The sequence below is a fragment of the Bombina bombina genome, chromosome 6, assembly GCF_027579735.1.
Source record: "Bombina bombina isolate aBomBom1 chromosome 6, aBomBom1.pri, whole genome shotgun sequence".
Lineage (NCBI taxonomy): Eukaryota > Metazoa > Chordata > Amphibia > Anura > Bombinatoridae > Bombina > Bombina bombina.
This window is the reverse complement of record NC_069504.1, coordinates 655,358,193-655,382,422: the sequence shown is the minus strand read 5'-3', so window position 1 is coordinate 655,382,422 and position 24,230 is coordinate 655,358,193. Positions and strand designations below refer to the sequence as shown.

At 40.5% G+C, this 24,230-nt stretch overlaps 1 protein-coding gene across 1 annotated transcript in view; it reads left to right on the top strand.

Moving 5' to 3' along the window:
- Positions 1 to 24,230, top strand: part of FURIN (furin, paired basic amino acid cleaving enzyme) — a 494,229-nt gene that overhangs the window by 252,444 nt on the left and 217,555 nt on the right. The window contains exon 3 of the mRNA XM_053717718.1: positions 2,262 to 2,360. Within this exon, the coding sequence (XP_053573693.1) occupies positions 2,262 to 2,360 (99 nt within the window). The remainder of the gene's footprint in view (positions 1 to 2,261; positions 2,361 to 24,230) is intronic.

The window sequence follows — 24,230 nt, the reverse complement described above, 5'->3', positions numbered from 1 at the left end:
TGAGGCATAAGCATATGAGAGTGTAATTTGCTGATGGCTGTCACGTGGTACAGGGGGCTGGCAAATTAAGGGAAATTGTGAAATTTGTTATCAAAACCTATTGTTCATTTAAAGTTCAGAGTAAGTACAATGGCATTATCTTTTTATTAGGCAATGTTACTGTGATTAATGGTCCTTTTAAGAGAAAGATGTTAATTTGACTAAAAGATGCTGGCTAGATGGACGATCAGTGAATGGATTTCACAATGCCTTTCCACTTTTGGGTAACCTATGCCAGTGTCTAGTTTTGAGTTTAATGGAGCACTAAACACAGTAGACTAACTAGTTTGTTAAATGTAGCCACCTATCGGCAAGTGCTACACAGGTGTTGAACCAAAAATGGTCTGGTCCCTAACCTCACATTTCTGCTTTTTCAAATAAAGTTGCTTAAAATTGCATGCTCTATCTGAATCATGAAAGAAAAAATTAAGGTTTATTATCCCTTTAAGAAGTGCAGCCTGTTTGTTTTCTGAATCAGTTATGCTACACAGGGAATTATTTTATACTTCTTATTTTGCCTATACTGAGAAATCATATCAACAATTTTAGAAAGTCTGGGTCTCTTTCCAATAGTTCTTTATTAACCACCCATTGATTTATTAATGTTAAAATAATTCCCTGAATGCACCATCCTGCTTGCTCACACAGAACACTCACTCTACTGCGCTTGCCTAACTTAATAGGAACTATTACATGCTATAAATGTCCAATTGTCACGCAGCTTTTAGAACACTGCATTTATTAGGTGTCCAGACTGTTGCCATGACAACCCTCTGGGAAATAGGTTAGCAGTGATACGGTGGAGGATGTCAATTATATCTTTGTCAGCAAATTGTTTGTCCAATTATTTCATAATTTACTTTTCACATATAGGAATTGCTTGCACCCAAATTTATATACTTTACAACTTCTGAAATGAGAAAAAGAAAATAATAAAAAAATAAACCCCATATATTTATATTCTCTAGTACATATATTCTTCTTGCTATAGAGCAGAGGTTATCAGTCTGGTGTGAGTTTCATCTGAGAGGTTAGGAATATGAGGTCTTACAGTCACTGGTTCTTAAAGAGACATGAAACCCAAATTTTTTCTTTCATGATTTAGAAAGAGCATACAATTTTAAACAACTTTGCTGAAAAGCATATCTAGATAGGCTAAGTAGCTGCTGATTGGTTGCTGCACATAGATGCCTCGTGTGATTGGCTCACACATGTGCATTACTATTTCTTCAACAACGGATATCTACTGAATGAAGCAAATTAGATAATACAAGTAAATTGGAATGTTGTTTAAAAGTGTATTCTCTACTTGAATCATGAAAGACATTTTTTGGGTTTAGTGTCCCTTTAAGTGCATGTGTGAACTTGCAACACTAGGGCTCCAAAATTGTGACTGCAGCTTCATAAATAAGCCCCATATTCTGTGTATTTATTTATTTACTGGTGTGTGAATATGTAAAATGAACACTATAGTTTACCATATTAAAGTGAAGGTAAAATTTGGTGAATGAAAGCCCGTTTTTTAATTATACTATTAAAAACAGGGGCATTTTCATTCATCAATGTTTACAAAGCAGCCGTTTTGATTAAAAACTTACCTTTTTTTCTTTTCACAGCCAAAGCAGCTTCCCCCTCCTGGAAATCCTCTCTTCACACGTCAGCAATGACTAATCCGGCTTCCTCCAATCACAGCATGGCCTCAGGCAATAACCACCCTGGGGGAAAGCTGTGATTGGAGGAAGCCAGATTAGTCATTGCTGATGTGTGAAGAGAGGATTTCCAGGAGGGGGAAGCTGCTGTAGCTGTGAAAAAAAAAAAAAAAAAAGGTAGCCGCTTTTGTTAAAAAACTTGATTTGTAAACTTTGATGAATGAAAGTGCCCCTGTTTTTAATAGCATTTTTAAAAAAAACAGGCTTTCATTCACCAAAGTTTACCTTCACTTTAAATGTAAAAAGCCTAATTTTTTTTTCTACAGTTTATTAGTATTTTGTCTAATGAACTAGTGGAATTTTTCAGCCTATCCTCGGGCGGTGTATGGAATTGCAGAGGTGAATTCCAGAAATAACTTATATTATTATAGGTAAGCAATAGGGTACAGGTGCCTCGTGTGACTGCTTCTTAAGCATCTTTCCTAGCACTGGTGTAATAAGGATGACAGAATTTTTTATGGAAATGTCTGCGGTGTTCCCCTTTTTAATGGTTTGACTTATTTTTTTGTTTAGATTTTTGATGATTATTACCAGTTCTATCATCGGGCAGTAGTGAAGAGATCGCCAACTCCTCATGGATCCAGACATGTTCTGTTAAGCAAAGAACCTCAGGTAAGATTTCAACTTTCCATATTTTACTGTTAATTCATCTGTGAGGATGTGCTCTTCATGAAATTTTGCTTTTTAAAGGGGCATTAAACTCTATTTACAAGCTTGCTAGAGTAACACGTATTCTAAAGGACCTATAACTAAATGCCAAAACATCTGTATACCTTTACAACATAAATGCTGCAGCTAAAAGGTATTTTTCTTGTATTTTACTTTTGGGAGCTTACTAAATCTGCCCAAAGAAGGAACGAGGGAGTAGTGCCATAAGGTGATTGACAACTTGTTATCCCTCTTTTTCTCATAAACTAGAATTCAGCTGCAAACCTCTCCCTACATCAAAAGCACAATCTCTGAAGTTCTGTGTTCTCATAAAGGGAGATCAAGGTCAAAATTCAATTGTCGCGATCCAGATGAGCATCTCATTTTCTGATTTTACTTCTGTTATCACATACAATTTATATATGCATAGTATAAATCCACCATACATACATACATACATACATACACACATACACACACACACACACATACACACACACACACACACATACACACACACACACACACACACACACACACACACACACATACACATACACACTTACATACATACACACACACATACACATACACATACATACACACACACACACACATATACACATACATACACACACACACTTACATACACACACACACTTACATACACACTTACATACACACACATACACACACATACACATGCATACACATACACACACACACACATACACACACATACGCACCGCTTCCTGGAATAATAATCTTATGGGAGCTTCATGTGTTAACTTAGTCACCTTCCACTTCCAAACTACATTACGTTTTTGCTACATTTTTGAGAATTGTTTTATTTATTTCTGAAATGGACAGTCAACACCAGAATTGTTGTTTTTTGAAAAGATAGATAATCCCTTTATTACAAACTGGAGGGGTGTCCGGAACACGGTCAAACTACTGGTCCGTGCAACAGAATTTTTTTTTTAAATGGTCTGCTTCCTAGAGGGCCCGGAGTGCCGTAGCAGCGACGGATCCAGCCACAAAAAACAGAACGAGGCACACAGAGGAGCAGGCACTACAAGCTGGTGTAAATATAAAAAATACCATTTATTGAAAAAAAATGCTTAAAACCTAGCCCCCAGACAGGCGTAGAGACATGTACAAGACAAATAAATCAAGTCTTAAGCGTTTCTCTTACCCTGGTGGCGCTTATTCATAGACTGATATGGTCCAGCCTGAGAAACCCATTTATACCTGGGCTACAAACAGGTTAACCCTTGCTTGACCGAAAAAGTTAAACACTCATAAGTATTGAAAATTAAAAAAGCAAACATGTTGCTTAAAAAATGTAGTGTGTGTGTGTGGTGTCCTTAGTCTATTAACACATAGTTCAGCAGCTTTATTACCTATTCCCCAGTTTTGCATAACCAACACAGTTATATTAATACACATTTTAACCTCTCTGATTGCCTTGTATCTAAGCCTCCGCAGACTGCCTGCTTATTTAATTTCTTTTGACAGACTTGCATTTTAGCCTTTTATCAGTGCTGACTCCTCGGTAACTTCACGTGTGTGAGCTCAATGTTATCTATATGACACACATGAACTAACGCCCTCTAGTGGTGAAAAAATGTCAAAATGCATTCATATTAGAGGTGGCCTTCAAGTTTATTTTGGACTTGACTGTCCCTTTTAAGATGGTGCAGCTTCAAAAGTGAAAGTGTCTATGTAAAGAATAATTCATTGTCTTTGTCCTTCCTGATGAGTTTGTTTCTGTGTCGTGGTTCAGTTGCTTGCTGTCTGTAGTCTCTGTTTACATGCATGCATAAGCCGTTTGGCACACTCAAGCGGACCCCTCAGGAAGGGAAAAGGACCTTGCAACAAAAAAAAAAAAAAAAAGTGTTTTATGATGTATCTTAAGGTTTTATTAGAAACAAAACATTTAGCACTTAACAGATTCTGTATAGTTGGAATATATCTTTTGTTTTTAATGTATCTTTATGGGCGGTCCATTAGCCCTTTCAGAGCCAATAATATGAACGCGGAGTCCTTGCTTTGCCATGAGTAAACATTTATCTGCATAACTACATGTGCTCAGTTGTTTCTTGTATTTGTTTGACAGGCTTCTTCTGCTGATATTCTCTCCCCCCCCCCCAAAAAAAACAACAAAAAATGTATCACAGAACAGCAGATTTTAGTCTTTCTTTGGGTTCATTACCTGTTACTAGCTTCTGTATAGTTTTTGTCCTTTTCTTTATTTGCAGACCTGTTCTTCTCTATGGTATGATCACTATAGATTTAGATGACAATTTATCTGCAGACCTTTGCAGAAAAAGGTCTTCATTTATCTTTGTATTATCTGTTTTTTCTCCAAAGCAACGAACATCAAAGAAGACTGATTTGATCAATCTTTAGGATTTTATCAATCTTTAGAAGTGAAATTCTACTCAAGCTGTGCACTGTTTGATGATTTTGTCCCAATGCCCAGTCACATCAACATGGCATAGTTTATATATATATATATATATATATATATATATATATATATATATATATATATATATATATATATATATATATATATATATATATATATATATATATATATATATATATATATACATACACACACACAGTATGTTTTACCCTAATTGATTTCAATGGCAAATCCTGTTCTGGACATAATGCACTTTGATACAATAATAAATGGAGAATAAAAAACTATAAACTAGTGTTTTTATCTATATTCTATATATATTTTTTTAAACTTTGATTTTCATGACAAAGATCAGACCAATGGTCCTACCACAAACACCGTGTAATTTTGAGACTATTTAAGATAAGCAATAAAATAAACAATTTTTTTTTAAATGACATCTAATTTTAATGGTCTAAAAATTAAATGGTTGTTAAACCAACCTTAAAGGGACAGTCTAGTAAAAATTAAACTTTCATGATTCAGAAAGGGCATGCAATTTTAAACAACTTTCCAATTTACTTCTATTATCTAATTTGCTCAATTCTTTAGATATCCTTTGTTGAAGAAATAGCAATGCACATGTGTGAGCCAATCACACAAGGCCTCTATGTGCAGCAACCAATCAGCAGCTACTGAGCATATTTAGATATGCTTTTCAGCAAGTGATATCAAGATAATGAATAGATAATAGAAGTAAATTAGAAAGTTGTTTAAAATGACATGCTCTTTCTAAATCACAAAAGAAAAAAATTGGGTTTTATGTCCCTTTAATTTCCTTCCATAAGGCAGGAAGAGTCCACGACTCATTTCTTTACTGTTGGGAAATACAACACCTGGCCACCGGGAGGAGGCAAAGACACCCCAGCCAAATGCTTAAATATCCCTCCCACTTCCCCTATCCCCCAGTCATTCTTTGCCTTTCGTCACTATTGGAGGTGGCAGAGAAGTGTCAGAAGATTTGGATAGTCCTGTATGGGTATGTTCCCTTCGAGAAAGGATTGGAGTTTTAAGTAATCATGTCAAAGAACTCGGTGAGATTATTGATGAAAGTTAGAGTCTGGAGATGCAGGGAAAGTTTTTCTGCGAACCCATCCAGACTGTCGCTAACAGCTCCTGGGCAATCAGTGTTGACGAGTTTCACTGCTTGCTGCTACACACTCAAGTCCATGTCAGAAGCGTTGCTGCAAGACTGTCACACTTGAGAGGCTGTACCTGTTCCACAGCGTGGATCCTGGAGGGTAAGACTGTTTTTTTTTTTTTTATATATATATACATTGTAAAACACTATACAGGGTCACAGTGTGGCTCCTTTATACCTCGATAGGATCAAGGGTTAATATCTCCTTCAGGGAGATTATTTGAACAGTTTGGGAATTTATATCTGTTAATGTAATTTTTTTTAATTTTTTTTTTAGGCTTATAGGCTGTGTGTTTTTGGCTTGGAACAAACCGGTTTCACTTTCATTTTTGAAGTGTTGCGCAGCTCATCATAGCGTGGCACCCTTTTTCATAGCAGGGGAAGTCCTGTCTTACGAGAAGGAGGGGATCTAGTAGAGCGCAAAGGTCAGAGATATAAAACTCCTTACAGACTAATAGATTCTTCATTCTATTCAGGATCAAGTATAGAATAAGTAAGGGCGCTAAAAAAGCTAAAGATATCTACAATATAATAGCTGAGGGGTACATACAAGAGAAATTATACAGTATTTTAACTGAAAAGTGGATGAGAAATCAAATTTATATACATATGAAAAATATCTGAGGAGATCATATAGTAAAATTCATTTAATAGTTGCAAAATCTCTAAAAAATGAGACAAGATGAAAAGAAAATCCAAAGAGAATTAAAAAAAAAAAAATAGGGACGTCTCCCTAATGAGCGTGTACAATATAAAAAATCATCAGGTGTTAATATACACAGTCTAAAAAAACATACGCAGACTAAAAATACATTAGCATATAATATCGTAAAAGAGGTCAAACTAGTACAAATAGCAATAAGTTAACCATAAGGATTGGGTTACTAAGAAGCAGATAGTTAACACAAGAAATCTACACAATAACGTCTTTGGAACATAAAAGTTTGTGGTAAGTAGCAAAGCAGTATTGGAGGCAGAGTAAGCAATGTATCACTTTGGAGAAAACAGATGACTTATGGAGCAATTTTGCAGCAGGGTTACTCAATCTTGCAATAAGATTATACAGTTTGCAATAGGGAAAGTTGTTACCTTAAACTTCTATTCCTCTGAGAAGTTGGTACTATGTGTCGGCTGTGGATTTGTTACTCGACCACGAGTTCACCCCACATGACTTTGGCGTCTGATATCACGGGTGACACTCGGGTGGCTCAACTCAACAAACCAACCTTGCTGCAGATTTTTGGAAAAAAGGGGGGGGGGTCCTCTCGTCCACCAGAAGATGATGTTACTCTCTCAGTGAGAGTTATTTTATGCTTTCGCCTGCACTTAGTGCTGTGCACACAGGCAGTGGTTGTTTTGCAGGATCATATTTTTTAAATAAGTGTTTCGTTTTGATTGTCCTTCTGTGGGTATATACAAAGCTATGGAGGACTCTGATACTACATTAGAAGGTTCCGCTCCTTCTGTACTGATTAATTATTCCTGTTTATATTGTGAGGAGGCTGTGGTTTGCCTGCCTGCTCAATTTTGTTTTATTTGCCTAAACACTGTTCTAAAGTCTAAGAAGGGAGACAAGCCTGCTAATACTCATAGCGCTATTAGCCCTTCTGAGCTGTTTACTTCTCAGGAATCTGGGTCCTGAGAAATTACTACCCTTTCTACATTACCCGCTCCACATGCAGTTCCCCAAGGCTCAACTAATCCTCCATATGGATTTTTTTTTTTCCAGCGTACTTTACCGCGCAGTTACAATTGGCGATGTCTGCGGCCCTGAGTGCCTTACCTCTCTCTAACAAATGCAAGAGAAAGGTTATACATAGTTCTCCTGACCTAGAGTCATCTAAATATTTGTTGGATTTAGCTACTATATCTCAGCTATCCGAGGATGAGTTATCCTCGGCAGCTTCAGAACTTTCTGAGTCGGAGACTTCAGTTACTAAACCTCCTTCAGTGGAGGAACCCTCCTTTAGATTTAAAATTGAGCATCTGCGTTTTTTATTAAAGGAGGTCCTGTCTACTCTTTGGTTCCAGAGGCTACACTCCCTGAGGAGCCTAACATCCCTAAATTAGACAGGGTTTACGAAGATAGGAAGGTCCCTCTGACTTTTCCTGTGCCAGTTAAGGTGGCGAACATTATTAGTAACGAATGGGAAAGAGTAGGAACTTCTTTTTCCCCCTCTACTTTTTAAAAAAAGTTTTCCCGGTCCCTGACTCTCAATTAGATTTGTGGGGATCCATCCCGAAGGTGGATGATGCTATTTCCACACTGGCTAAGCATACTACTTTCCCTCTGGAGGACAGTTCTTCATTCATAGAGAGCCTATGGATAAAAAAAAAAATGGAAACTTTTCTGAGGAAGATGTTTTAACATACAGGGTTTTTATTTCAACCAGCGACAGCTGTAGCCGTGGTTGCTGGAGCAGCTACCTACTGGTGCAACACTCTGTTGGTGCTCATTGAGGTGGAGACTCCACTTGAGGATATTCAGGAGAGAATTAAGGCACTGAGAATTGCTAACTCTCATCTGTGACGCGAATATGCAGATTATTCCCATAAATGTAAAGGCTGCTGGGTTTGCAGTTCTAGCCGGCTGGGCTCTCTGGTTAAAGTTTTGGTCTGTGGATATGACTTCTAAATTCAGACACCTTTCTCTTCCCTTCAAGGGGAAGATTTTATTCGGTCCAGGTCTGGGCTTCATTATCTCTATGGTTACCGGAGGGAAAGGTGCCTTTCTACCGCAAGATAATAGGCCTTAGGGATGACAACCATTTAATTTTCATTCCTTTCGTGCTGACAAGTCGCAACAACAGCAGCCCTCTTCCAAGTCCTAGAAGCCCAAGAGTACTTGTAAGCCTGCTCACTCCTGGAATAAGTCCAAACAGACTAAGAAGCCTGCCGAGAATAAATCGAGAAGAAGGTGCGGCCCCAAACCGGGATTGGATAGAGTAGGGGCCAGACTGTCTTTTTTTCATATGCTTGGTTCCAGGATGTACAGGGTCCATGGGTCCTGGAGGTTGTATCCCAAGGATACAGGATAGGATTCAAGTCTCATCTGCCCAGGGGCAGATTCCTTCTCTCCAGTCTTTCGACAAGACCAGAAAAGAGAGCTGTTTCGTACAGGATCTCTCCTCTCTAGGAGTAATTGTCCCGGTACCTACAGCAGAAAGAGGTTTGGGGTTTTATTCAAACCTTTTTGTGGTTCCAAAGAAAGTGCCTAAACAAGTTTCTGAGCTTTCCCACTTTCAAGATGGAACAATACAGTCAATCCTGCCTCTCGTTTAGGAAGGACAGTTTATGACCACAATAGACTCCTGAAAGCTCCCAGAAAAATTCCTTTCCTTCCTGGCAGGGAGAGTCCACGACCCCGCCTGTAATTTATTTTTTTGATAGGCGGCTCCCTTTTTATATTATTTCCTCTGGCACCTTTTATACCCTGTTGTTTCTCCTACTTTTCCCTCGGCAGAATGACTGGGGGATAGGGGAAGTGGGAGGGATATTTAAGCCATTAGCTGGGGTGTCTTTTCCTTCTCCTGGTGGCCAGGTGTTGTATTTACCAACAGTAAGGAATAAAGTTGTGGACTCTCCCTGCCAGGAAGGAAAGGAACTTTTCTGGGAAACATAAATTATGCTTTTGCTTTTGCTTTTTTTCTCTTTCTCCCCACCGTCTCATCTACTAGCAATAAAGTTTTTTTATTATATGGAAATATTATTTGTTTTTGTTTTTAAAGAAATGTAAAAATATTTATTTAATGTAATTTCTTATCAACAGTTATGTGTATATATAATGTGTGTGTGTGTGTATATGTGTATGTGTGTATGTATGTGTGTAAAAATCACCTCTTCAAGATACTATGTAGAATAAATGTGAATTTTGTCTTACTTTGTTGTGGAGCTCAATGTGGAGGGGTGCTTGTCGGAGTCTTTATCCGGTAAAGGCAGGCTCTCTTGTCTCCATCCGGTCCTTGGCAGCCAGACGATCTCCTCACCCGGTCACCAGGTTAACCTCACTGGATGTAATCGCCTCTTTCTGGACTGTGTCCACCGGTGCTCCTTGGCGTCCCGGATCTCGTGCTCGGTTGCCACTCCGCTCGTATCCTACGTATCATTTCAGGTTCTGCCCCTCCAGTCTTCGGCCCCAGAGGATGACGCTGTTCTGGTACTGCAAAAACTCTGGCTGGATGGCTGGCGAATAGTAATCCAATGAAGAGAGCAACATTCCAGCCGCTAGTGCAGTAAAAATGTATCTTTCTCCAACATTGGTGTGTCCGGTCCACGGCGTCATCCTTACTTGTGGGATATCTCTTCCCCAACAGGAAATGGCAAAGAGTCCCAGCAAAGCTGGCCATATAGTCCCTCCTAGGCTCCGCCCACCCCAGTCATTCTCTTTGCCGTTGCACAGGCAACATCTCCACGGAGATGGTTAAGAGTTTTTTGGTGTTTAAATGTAGTTTTTATTCTTCTATCAAGTGTTTGTTATTTTAAAATAGTGCTGGTATGTACTATTTACTCTGAAACAGAAAAGGATGAAGATTTCCGTTTGTGAGAGGAAGATGATTTTAGCAGACAGTAACTAAAATCGATTGCTGTTTCCACATAGGACTGTTGAGATGAAGTAACTTCAGTTGGGGGAAGCAGTTAGCAGACTTTTCTGCTTAAGGTATGACTAAAAGAAGGGCAGGATCCAGCTTTAGTTCAAAATAAAATCCAACTTTTATTGGGCTCAGTTAAAACGCCAAATAGGCTAGAAGACAGCATACAAGATAGGTGTGTGTGAGCGTGACACCAAAGCTTACATGTTTCGGCACGCAGCCGTAATCATAGCCATAGGTGTCATGCAGGTGAATGCATTCTTAAAAAATCAGTGATACAATACAATTGGACAAAAGGTATATACAAAGCACGCCCACACTCCACAAATTTGAAGAATCATTAACTCTTTGTTCCCTGGACTTAACAACAGTAGTACACTTGCTATTTGGTACACATTAGGGAATTATTATGTTAGTGAAAAATTATAGTACTCAAAGTAGAGTGGTCTGGTAAGCAAACATATAGAACAAATTATGTAATGAATATTCTGTAAATAAAACAATGCTAGTTCTAAAATTTCTAAAGACCACTACTAAATTTCATACCTATAAGCTATATGTAACAAAATAATGTAGGTAATATTCCATCAAATGAATTCAATTTAATTTTATTTTTTTTTATATATATTTGTAACTTTTTTGATATTCCCTGTTGGGGAAATATTATTGTACCACAGAAATGTTACAAACAGATGAGCACTTTCAGGGAGAAAGGAACTTTGATCTGCCCTGTGTTATTGCTGAATAAATATTCTAGCATTTATGCTCATGTGTGTAACATATCTCTGCTATAATCTGTATAGAACCACAGGAATGTAGAAATGTATAGATCCAAATATTAAATATAGTATAAGGGAAATAGAAGATAGGGGAAAAATAAAAATAAAAATAAAAACAAAAACAAAAGCAAAAACAAAATAAACACAGAAATGGAAGTTCAAAATACCAAATACAAAAAGCACTAAGCTAAATGTATAAGTTGAGTATGTAAAAGGATGGTGAAATATGAGATATGTAAATAAGTTCACTGTATGTATTATACTTATATTCAACATGTTATCCTAATAAATGAAACATATCACATGTCATTTACAGCTGAATAAAGGAATATGTGGCAAGTATAGTATCAGAAGAGACACCAAAGCTATTCCCAAAAGTTGATTAAATCGTATCTCGAATTTAATCCTAAAGGTAACCTTGTTCTCAAAGTGTAGATCCAATACACTTCTCTTTTCGCAAGTATAGTTTCAAGGTTGCCTCCTCTCTTGGGCACCTTGGCTTGTTCAATTGCCACCCATCTGAGAGAGTTCAAGCTACAACTATGTTTGGTAGCAAAATGTTGAACTAGAGGTGTACTGGATGTACCTTTAGTGATAGTTGAGAAGTGTTCTCTAATACGGGAATTTATATCCCTAGAGGTTAACCCTACATATTGGACCCTGCACATAGTGCATACGATGACATATATGACATCAGTGCTTTGGCAATTAAGGCAGGATTTGATGGGGTATGTCTGACCTGTTATTGTAGAGGTAAATTCTTTTGTAACCCAGACGAAGTCACAGGGTTTGCACTTTCTGTGCCCACATTTGAACATACCTGAGTGTTGTAACCAGGAACTATAGTGTCGTGATGTCTGTTTTAATTCTGTTGGGGACAGAATGGATGCCAATGTAGGACTTTTTTTATAAGAGCACCTAACCCCTTGTTTTACGGTTTCTACCAGCTTATCGTCAGCTGCCAGTAGAGGAAAATGTTTCCTAACTATATTACAGATCTGGGGATACTGTGTGCTGAAAGTTGTCACAAAGTGTACACCTTTAAAGTCATTATGTGTGGTTTTGGGTTTGTCTACCAGAAGTTGGTCCCTATCCAGCTTATCAACAGCTAGTCTAGCTTGTTTGATATGTCTACGGGCATATTTTCTATCTTTGAGTCTCTTTTCTAGACACTCAGCCTCATGTACATAGTCTGCAGTGTTGCTACAATTCCTCTTAAGCCTAGTAAACTGGCCTTTAGCAACAGCATAAGATGTGTTCTTAGGGTGGCAGCTGGAGGCATGCAGAAGTGTGTTGCCTGAAATGGGCTTACGATATACTTTAGAAGTGATTTTACCACTGCTTTCCCCAGTGAGGCTTAAGTCTAAATAGTTGATACATATAGAATCTGTAGTGTAGGTGAAACTTAAGTTCAGATTGTTATTATTAATCATCTCAATGAAACTTATAATGTCTGCAGGTGAACCTGACCAAATAAAAAGGAGATCATCAATATAGCGTTTAAAAAAACAAATATATGATCTGTATGGGTTGCTATGGTCAAAGATGTTGTCTAGCTCCCATTTGCCAAGAAATAGGTTTGCATAGGAGGGGGCGTATTTCGCCCCCATGGCCGTACCGCATTTTTGCACATAGTATTGCCCTTCAAAGGTAAAGAAATTATGAGTCAATAGAAACTCTAAAATCTAAGTCCCGGACACAACACGAAAAATTATGCATATTTGCTTGCATCGTAGTTTGCATATTTGAAGAGTAACTCCCACTAAACTTTTATTAAGATATGACTAGCCATATTTCTAACAAGACCATGTAATGCAGGAAGGCTGTCATTTCCCCTCATGGGGACCGGTAAGCCATTTTCTTAGTCAAACAAACAGAATAAAGGGCTTAATATGGGCTAAAAAACTGGTAGACATTTTTTATGGGCTAAATAGATTGCTTTATTTGGGCATTTTATTCATATTTATGCTGACAATTTGCATTTATAAACTTGGGGAACGTTTATTAAATGGCAGGCACTATGTTAGACACCTTTTCCAGTCAGGGGGCCTTCCTAGTTGTAGACTGAGCCTCATTTTCGCGCCATTACTGCGCAGTTGTTTTTTGAGAGCAGGGCATGCAGATGCATGTGTGAGGATCTGAAATTTGCTGGAAAAGCTTTTAGAAGGCGTCAATTGGTATCGTATTCCCCTTTGGGCTTGGTTGGGTCTCAGCAAAGGCTATAGCTGGGACTGTATAGGGGTTAAATTTGTAAACGGCTCCGGTTCCGTTATTTTAAGGGTTAAAGCTCTGAAATTTGGTGTGCAATACTCTTAATGCTTTAAGACACTGTGGTGAAATTTTGGTAATTTTTTAACAATTCCTTCATACTTTTTCACATATTCAGTAATAAAGTATTTTCTGTTGTAATGGATAACTCAAATATTTTATCCAAAATGCCTACTTATCAGAGAAAGCGCGATTGCTCTGTTTTAAACACTGTAGAGCAGGAGGGCGCTGATGATAATTGTTCTGTCATACCCTCACACCAATCTGAAGGGGCCATGAGGGAGGTTTTGTCAGATGGGGAAATTTCAGATTCAGGAAAAATTTCTCAACAAGCTGAACCTGATGTTGTGACATTTAAATTTAAATTAGAACATCTCCGCGCACTGCTTAAGGAGGTGTTATCTACTCTGGATGATTGTGACAACTTGGTCATTCCAGAGAAATTATGCAAGATGGACAAGTTCCTAGAGGTTCCGGTGCACCCCGACGCTTTTCCTATACCCAAGCGGGTGGCGGACATAGTAAATAAGGAGTGGGAAAAGCCCGGCATACCTTTTGTTCCCCCCCCTATATTTAAGAAATTATTTCCTATGGTCGACCCCAGAAAGTACTTATGGCAGACAGTCCCTAAGGTCGAGGGGGCAGTTTCTACACTAAACAAACGCACTACTATTCCTATCGAAGATAGTTGTGCTTTCAAAGATCCTATGGATAAAAAATTGGAGGGTTTGCTTAAAAAGATTTTTGTACAGCAAGGTTACCTTCTACAACCCATTTCGTGCATTGTTCCTGTCACTACAGCAGCGTGGTTCTGGTTCGAGGAACTAGAAAACTCGCTTAGTACAGAGACTCCATATGAGGAGGTTATGGACAGAGTTCACGCACTTAAGTTGGCTAACTCTTTTATTTTAGATGCCGCTTTGCAATTAGCTAGATTAGCGGCGAAAAATTCAGGGTTTGCTATCGTGGCGCGCAGAGCGCTTTGGCTAAAGTCTTGGTCAGCGGATGTGTCATCCAAGACAAAATTGCTTAACATCCCTTTCAAAGGTAAAACTCTATTTGGACCAGAATTGAAAGAGATTATTTCAGACATCACTGGGGGAAAGGGCCACGCCCTTCCACAAGATAGACCTTTCAAGGCCAAAAATAAGTCTAATTTTCGTTCCTTTCGCAATTTCAGGAACGGACCGGCCTCTAATTCTGCATCCTCTAAGCAAGAGGGTAATGCCTCACAACCCAAACCAGCCTGGAAACCGATGCAAGGCTGGAACAAGGGTAAGCAGGCCAAGAAGCCTGCTGCTGCTAACAAAACAGCATGAAGGAGTAGCCCCCGATCCGGGACCGGATCTAGTGGGTGGCAGACTCTCTCTCTTTGCTCAGGCTTGAGCAAGAGATTTTCAGGATCCCTGGGCGCTAGAAATAGTTTCTCAGGGTTATCTCCTGGAATTCAGGGAACTACCCCCAAGGGGAAGGTTCCACATGTCTCACTTATCCTCAAACCAAATAAAGAGACAGGCGTTCTTACATTGTGTAGAAGACCTGTTAAAGATGGGAGTGATACACCCAGTTCCAATAAAGGAACAAGGAATGGGATTTTATTCCAATCTGTTTGTAGTTCCCAAAAAAGAGGGAACTTTCAGACCAATTTTGGATTTGAAGATCCTAAACAAATTTCTCAGGGTACCATCGTTCAAGATGGAAACCATTCGAACGATTCTACCCACTATCCAGGAAAGTCAATTTATGACTACCGTGGATCTAAAGGATGCGTACCTACATATTCCTATCCACAAAGAACATCATCAGTTCCTAAGGTTCGCTTTTCTGGACAAGCATTACCAGTTTGTGGCCCTCCCATTCGGGTTAGCCACTGCTCCAAGGATTTTCACAAAGGTACTAGGGTCCCTTCTAGCGGTTCTAAGACCGAGGGGCATTGCAGTAGTACCTTACTTGGACGACATTCTAATACAAGCGTCGTCCCTGTCAAAAGCAAAGGCTCATACAGACATCGTTCTGGCCTTTCTCAGATCACACGGATGGAAGGTGAACATAGAAAAAAGTTCTCTGTCTCCGTCGACAAGAGTTCCCTTCTTGGGAACAATAATAGATTCCTTAGAAATGAGGATTTTTCTGACAGAGGTCAGAAAGTCAAAACTTCTAAGCACTTGTCAAGTTCTTCATTCTGTTCCTCGTCCTTCCATAGCGCAGTGCATGGAAGTAGTAGGGTTGATGGTTGCAGCAATGGACATAGTTCCTTTTGCACGAATTCATCTAAGACCATTACAACTGTGCATGCTCAAACAGTGGAATGGGGACTATACAGACTTGTCTCCAATGATTCAAGTAGATCAGAAGACCAGAGATTCACTCCGTTGGTGGCTGACCCTGGACCATCTGTCCCAGGGAATGAGCTTCCGCACACCAGAGTGGGTCATTGTCACGACCGACGCCAGTCTAGTGGGCTGGGGCGCGGTCTGGGAATCCCTGAAAGCTCAGGGTCTATGGTCTCGGGAAGAGTCTCTTCTCCCGATAAACATTCTGGAACTGAGAGCGATATTCAATGCTCTCAGGGCTTGGCTTCAACTAGCAAAGGCCAGATTCATAAGGTTCCAATCAGACAACATGACGACCGTTGCGTATATCAATCATCAGGGGGGAACAAGGAGTTCCCTGGCGATGAAAGAAGTGACCAAAATAATTCAATGGGCGGAGGATCACTCCTGCCACCTATCTGCGATCCACATTCCAGGTGTGGAAAACTGGGAAGCGGATTATTTGAGTCATCAGACATTCCATCCGGGAGAGTGGGAACTCCACCCGGAGATCTTTGCCCAGTTGACGCAACTATGGGGCATTCCAGATATGGATCTGATGGCGTCTCGTCAGAACTTCAAGGTTCCTTGCTACGGGTCCAGATCCAGGGATCCCAAGGCGACTCTAGTCGATGCACTAGTAGCGCCTTGGACCTTCAACCTAGCTTATGCGTTTCCACCGTTTCCTCTCATTCCCAGGCTGGTAGCCAGGATCAAACAGGAGAGGGCCTCGGTGATCTTGATAGCTCCTGCGTGGCCACGCAGGACTTGGTATGCAGACCTGGTGAATATGTCATCGGTTCCACCATGGAAGCTACCTTTGAGACAGGACCTTCTTGTTCAGGGTCCATTCGAACATCCAAATCTGGTCTCCCTCCAGCTGACGACTTGGAGATTGAACGCTTGATTCTATCAAAGCGTGGGTTTTCAGATTCTGTGATAGATACTCTGGTTCAGGCCAGAAAACCGGTAACTAGAAAGATTTACCATAAAATATGGAAAAGATATATCTGTTGGTGTGAATCCAAAGGATTCCCATGGAATAAGATAAAAATTCCTAAGATTCTCTCCTTTCTACAAGAAGGTTTGGAGAAAGGATTATCTGCAAGTTCTCTAAAGGGACAGATCTCTGCTTTATCTGTCTTACTACACAAAAGACTGGCAGCTGTGCCAGATGTTCAAGCATTTGTTCAGGCTCTGGTTAGGATCAAGCCTGTTTACAGATCTTTGACTCCTCCCTGGAGTCTAAATCTAGTTCTTTCAGTTCTTCAAGGGGTTCCGTTTGAACCTTTACATTCCATAGATATTAAGTTACTATCTTGGAAAGTTTTGTTTTTGGTTGCAATTTCTTCTGCTAGAAGAGTTTCAGAGTTATCTGCTCTGCAGTGTTCTCTGCCCTATCTGGTGTTCCATGCAGATAAGGTGGTTTTGCGTACTAAGCCTGGTTTTCTTCCTAAGGTTGTTTCTAACAAAAATATTAACCAGGAGATAGTTGTACCTTCTTTATGTCCGAATCCAGTTTCAAAGAAGGAACGTTTGTTACACAATTTGGACGTAGTCCGTGCTCTAAAATTCTATTTAGAGGCTACAAAAGATTTCAGACAAACATCTTCCTTGTTTGTTGTTTGTTCTGGTAAAAGGAGAGGTCAAAAAGCGACTTCTACCTCTCTTTCCTTTTGGCTTAAAAGCATCATCCGATTGGCTTATGAGACTGCCGGACGGCAGCCTCCTGAAAGAATCACAGCTCACTCCACTAGGGCTGTGGCTTCCACATGGGCCTTCAAGAACGAGGCTTCTGTTGACCAGATATGCAAGGCAGCGACTTGGTCTTCACTGCACACTTTTGCCAAATTTTACAAATTTGATACTTTTGCTTCTTCGGAGGCTATTTTTGGAAGAAAGGTTTTGCAAGCTGTGGTGCCTTCCGTTTAGGTAACCTGATTTGCTCCCTCCCTTTATCCGTGTCCTAAAGCTTTGGTATTGGTTCCCACAAGTAAGGATGACGCCGTGGACCGGACACACCAATGTTGGAGAAAACAGAATTTATGCTTACCTGATAAATTGCTTTCTCCAACGGTGTGTCCGGTCCACGGCCCGCCCTGGTTTTTTTAATCAGGTCTGATGAATTATTTTCTCTAACTACAGTCACCACGGTACCATATGGTTTCTCCTATATATATTTCCTCCTGTCCGTCAGTCGAATGACTGGGGTGGGCGGAGCCTAGGAGGGACTATATGGCCAGCTTTGCTGGGACTCTTTGCCATTTCCTGTTGGGGAAGAGATATCCCACAAGTATGGATGACGCCGTGGACCGGACACACCGTTGGAGAAAGCAATTTATCAGGTAAGCATAAATTCTGTTTTATTTCAATTTGTTAAAAACATTAACACTCTGCATGAAGACTATAAAAAAAATAGGCGACAGATGAGGTCATACGCATTTCAGCCACCAAGAGCCGTAATCATAGAGGTCTATGACTACGGCTCTTGGGGGCTGAAACACGTATGACCTGATCTGTCGCCTATTTTTGATAGTCTTCATGCAGAGTGTTAATGTTTTTAACAAATTGAAATAAAGATACATTTTTACTAAACTCACAGCTGAATTTTTGCTCTCTTCATTGTTAAGAGTTAAAAATAAATGTTTGCCCCAGAAGAGACTGTAGCAATGCAAACAACGGTTTATATTTCTAAAATTAATTTTAGGAGATGTTTTACACATTTTTTTTTTTTCCTTTTTATATGATTCAGTGAATGTTTAGAAGACATCAGTAATCAAACTGTAATACTACCAGCGGCTTTTATTTTCGGCACAGATGCACTGCGGAATTGATTGACAAACCATACACAGTTGACTGTAACTGTAGCCTATGCTGTGCTGTAAGAAACATGGGTTATTCTGAGTTTTTAAACAAGTTCTCTGCTTAATAATACAGGTCATGTAGTATGTAAATATATCTGTTATGGATTTATGGTTGATTGCATTGCAAGTCAAGGGTAAGTGACTTAAGGATTATTTGTGCAGCAAACATTGAAAAATTTAATATTAGCTAATTTTGGCTTAAAGGGATATGAAACCCAATTTTTTTTTCTTTCATGATTCAGATAGAGCAGGCAATTTTAAACAACTTTCTACTTAACTCCTATTATCAGATTTTCTTAGTCCTCTTGGTATTTTTATTTGAAAAGCAGGAATGTAAGTTTAGCATCTGGCCCATTTTTAGTTCAACATCTGGGTATCGCTTGCTTATTGGTTGCTAAATGTAGCCACAAATCAGCAAGCTCTACCCAGGGTGCTGAACCAAATAAACAACAAAGAAAAATTGATAATGAGTAAATTAGTAAGTTGCTTAAAATTGCATGTTCTATACGAATCATGAAATAAAAAAATTGGGTTTAATATCCCTCAAGTTTTAGCTGGGTGAGCAGTAAATTTTGCCAGGTAGTGTGCCCATTAAATAGGCTCTAGTGTAGAACACTAGATATGTGGAATAACTTTCTGAATTAAGTGATAGGACCATTTTCCTATTAAATGGAAAGAGTCCACAGCTGCATTCATTACTTTTGGGAAATAAGAATCTGGCCACCAGGAGGAGGCAAAGACAACTCAGCCAAAGGCTTAAATACTCCTCCCACTCCCCTCATCCCCCAGTCATTCTTTGCCTTTCATCCCAGGAGGTTGGCAGAGACGTGTCAGAATTTTTAAATTTTTGTTTTTTGTCTCTTATGGAGGGTAGTACTCTTCGGCATGGGACAGGAGTTTTAAGTAGTCCTGTTAGTCTCTCAGTGAGGGCATGGGTGAAAGTTAGAGTCTGGAGATGCAGGGAGAGTCTTTCTGCGAAACTATCCCGACTCATATTAGTAGCTCCTCAAGCAATTGGCGTTGTCTAACTTCGCTCCGCTGCCTGCTTTCTTCTCTCAAGTCCATGGCAAAGGCGATGCCACTATTCGTCACACTTGAAAGGCTGTGTTCCTGTTACATGGCGTAGATTCCGGTAAGATCGTTTCATTTTACTTTATCGTCCGTGTAATGTGAATGTTTTCTCGAGAGGTTACCACACCTTGCGGGTCTAACTAAATGACATAAGGGTCTCAGTGAGTCTCTGTTTAGTATCTTGGAATCGAGGGTTAATATCTCCTGAGGGGGGTTATTTAAACATTATAATCATGTTTATGTGATTTAACCTGCTTATGTGTGATGTTTATGGGCTGGTGGTTGGAACTTTGAGGCCTTTGGAAGCCTTTTGGTTGGGCGCGCTTTTTTTGTACGGTTTGGTTCACCTTGTGTTCGGCTGTGGTTCCGTTCCGTTCCACATTTCCGCATTCCTGACCGCGTGGCGAAGAAAATATTCTAGTCCGCAGGGGTCTGGTTATAGGAGGTGGTGAGTGCCCCAGCCATTGTGGGGTGTCGGGTGCCGTTTTTGTTTTCATATTTTAGTCCATATTGATATTTCCTCTATCCAGTTATGGAGGATTCTGATGCGGAGACTGTGCTTGTTTCAGATTCAGTTACGGAGGATTCTGATACCAAGACTATTTTGATTTCAGATTCTGTGTCTGGTGACGAATCTGGATTGGCCTTGTTGACACATGTCGACCAGTTTTGCTCTGTATGCCATTTCAGAGCGCCTTGTTCCTCAGGCTCGGGGAATCAAGGAACTGCTGAGCCATCTGCCTCTGGGGTCCTGTCCTCTGAGAAGCGAGTCCTCTAACAATTCATACTTCTACACATGTGGGTAACCCAGTTTCTGATTCCTCCATGCTGGGTGTCGTGTTCCCTCCGGAGGTTGCAGCACATTTTCGCTTCCACATAATGTTGGCGATTGTCTGCAGAGTCCAGACGTTTCTTTGACAATGTGTGGTTGTCCTGAGGCTTTGAGAAGTATCTTCATACGACTTCTAGCCTTGCTCCTTGGAGCGGTGGACATTAGATAGGGGTGGTTCCTTCCTTTGGTCGGGGCTTTAGAGTTCTTTTCGCTATCTGGATTCTCTAGACATGCATCCATATCCCTTGTGTCTGGCTTTTTGGCCAGTTGGGGTGCTTAGTTCTTGGGTAAGGTTTGCCTGGACCTGTTTTTCTCCCTGAGACTTCCGGTTGCTGAAGCTTTGCTTGGCATTTTTTTTTACCCAGTTTTGGGTGGCTTTGGAATCTTGGATCTCAGGGCTGGTAGGGGTGTTCCACTGTTGTGGGAACTTGGGCTATGTCCTTGTTCCATCTACCTGACCTGGTCATAGTTGGCCAAGTTTTTGGAGTATTTTTTACTCTTTGTCACAAGAGTAACCCATGTCATCTGTGTGGCTTGCGCCCCAAGGGTTGTTGGTTCATACCCAGCTGCTGGAGCTGGATGTCCAATTTCTGGTGCACCTTAGGGTTGCATTCCCCTGGTTAGCTTGCCAGTGTTCCTGTGGATTCCCTGCTCTGCAGGGGAATTGGTTGGCTGTGCTCTGCGTGACAAGCTACTTGTAGGGGGTCCTTTTCTAGGACATCTGTGTTGGGAATTTATCTTCCCATTAGCCGGTGGCTTTGAGCCTTGAAGAGAAGTTGCCCTTCCGGCATTATCCCTTTTCTTTAGGGGATATTCTCCCAAAGGAGATGGAGTCCTTGCTTGGGGCTTCTCCTGGCTGGGAGGTGGAAAGGTGGGATTGGTTCCCCCTGGGGTCTTGCTGGCTCCAAGTCAGACTTGTTGGGCCTTTATTTTGATAGATCCTTAGGTCTATGGCCTTGTTGTCTGTTTTCAGAGTCGGGTTGTACTTGTACACTGTGGGGATGGCTGTGCTATCCTTACGCTCGTTCCTGTACCTGTTTCGGGATTCTTTTGTTCCCCTGTCTTGGATCCCTGAGGCTGGGTGTGGGTCTGCAGGTCAGGATGGCTGAGCACTCTAAGGCACTGCGTTCGGGTCGCAGTCTCCTCTGGATGTGTGAGATTGTTGAGTCTATCCTGTTAGCTCAGTCTGCTAAGGTATAGATTTTCCTTTCAACTTGCTCCATTGATTTCAGGAGAGGGTTTACTCTTCCTTTGGGTTCTGAGGGTTTACTCTCTTCGGGGGGCCTCGATTGAGGTTTTGTGTTCCCTTTTTAGGGACCTGTGTGTAGGACCGGCGACTTAGGTTGGCTGGCGCGTGCCCTCTGTCCGGGGGTTGCTTTTTCGGTCTGTTTCTTGCTTGACTGCTTCTTCCTCACAAGTACCCTCTGTGTCGTCCTGTTGTGGACTCTTTGTTCTCAAACTTGGGGTTTTTCACCTGGGTGTATTACACACTTTTTCATGGTCGAATGCCTTGGTATTCTATGGTCAGACACTGGGAGGACTTTGCCTCTTCAGTTCCATTCCGTGCTTGCAGGATGTTGGAGAGACGTCTGTTCTGTCTCTGTGCCCGGTTGTATCCTGAGTTTCGCTTGGTATAGGCGTGGCCTCCTTTCCCTGTTTGTTTGGGTCCCTTTAGGTCTCTGTGAGATGGGCTCACTCTTGGAGGTGTTCTTTTTTGTATTAGGGGACCTATCTGTTTCCTCGGTTCTCCTTTGCCTTGTCCCCTTGGGGGTTTTGGCTGGTGTCCCCTTTATTTGTGGGGGGTTAGCGGTGGGGGACCGTCTGTCGACGGTGTCTCCTGGTGTGGACTGTTGGCTCAGTCGAGTCAGTTTGCGGTCTCTAGTTTGGCTTCTGGACTAACTGCGAGTCAGTGTCATTGGGGCTTTTACTCTTAAAATTTTCTCGGCTTCGGGCGAAGCTGGGTTTTTTATTGAGTAGAGGGTCAGGCCTGGTGCCCTCAGTATGGGCCGCCTATTGTACCCTTCCATCTTGGCATTCAGTGTCCTCTATAGCTTGGGTATTGTTTTCCCAAAAGTAATGAATGCAGCTGTGGACTTTTTCCATTTAAGAAGAAAAACATAAATTATGCTTGCCTGATAATTTTCTTTTCTTCTGATAGAAAGAGTCCACTGCTCCCCACCCGTAATTTTATGTGGGGTGTCCTTATATTCTTCTGGCATCTTTCACCCTGATATTTCTTCGACTGTTCCTTGGCAGAATGACTGGGGGGTGAGGGGAGTGGGAGGAGTATTTAAGCCTTTGGCTGGGTTGTCTTTGCCTCCTCCTGGTGGCCAGGTTCTTATTTCCCAAAAGTAATGAATGCAGCTGTGGACTCTATCCATCAGAAGAAAAGGAAATTATCAGGTAAGCATAATTTTGTTTTATTTAAGAGAATTCAAGAATGAGGTCTGCATAAGTCTATCCTTTGGACTTCATAAGACTTTTAGGTAACATGAATTGACAAATGGATAGTTAGGCCTGTTTATAATTTTTAAAGCAGTTAGCATATTGGATATGGATAAATCTCTGGAGCAAGGGGGAATACATTATCGCCAGTAAGTCTCCTATCTAGTACCCACTTTCAGAAATCTGTACAGATGATATTTAACAGTTAATATATTAGCTTGAGAATATTATGTGGATGTTTTTTGAAAATTATATTATTTAAATTTTGAAGATATAAGTGTAAAGGTTTAGTTTCTATAAAGTGATTGGTGCTATTGTGTTGGAATCTAAGTTTTACCCCAATCTATATCTTCACCTGAGGACAATTAAAGCCATATATAAAGCAGGTGATTAAAAAAAAAGTATAGAGTATAGGATTGTTAAAGTATCTATCTAATAGGGTTTCTATGCAGCCTTGTTTGATAGCATCTTAAAAATGAACCGGTTTATGCTGTGTTGGTTCTGGCTTGTATATCTTTGTGATGTTGGATAACACTGAGATTTTTTCATTTTGTGTTTATTAAATTAAAATAAATTTGTATTATTATTACTAGTAATTTTAATTTCTTTGAAAGAGGCACATGCGGTAAGTAGAGAAATACTACTGTTTAGCAGAGTAGCCTAGACCTCTGCATTCTCGCAAAGCAAACAAAAACAGCAAGAAGAAGAAACAAAGTAGCTTGTTCTCTTTATGTGAGTACGCCATGTGCATGCAGAGTCCTCAAATGCATCACTCAGGGACGCATTGTGTGACCACCTTAATCACATGCTTTTCTAGACTTACCTCTGTATTGAAAAGCATGTGATTAAGGTGGTCTCACAATGCCTGATACAGAGGTAAGTCTAGAAAAGCATGTGATTAAGGTGGTCTCACAATGCCTGATACAGAGGTAAGTCTAGAAAAGCATGTGATTAAGGTGGTCACCCAATGCCTGATACAGAGGTAAGTCTAGAAAAGCATGTGATTAAGGTGGTCTCACTTGCTTTTCTAGACTTACCCCTCTGTATCAGGCATTGTGTG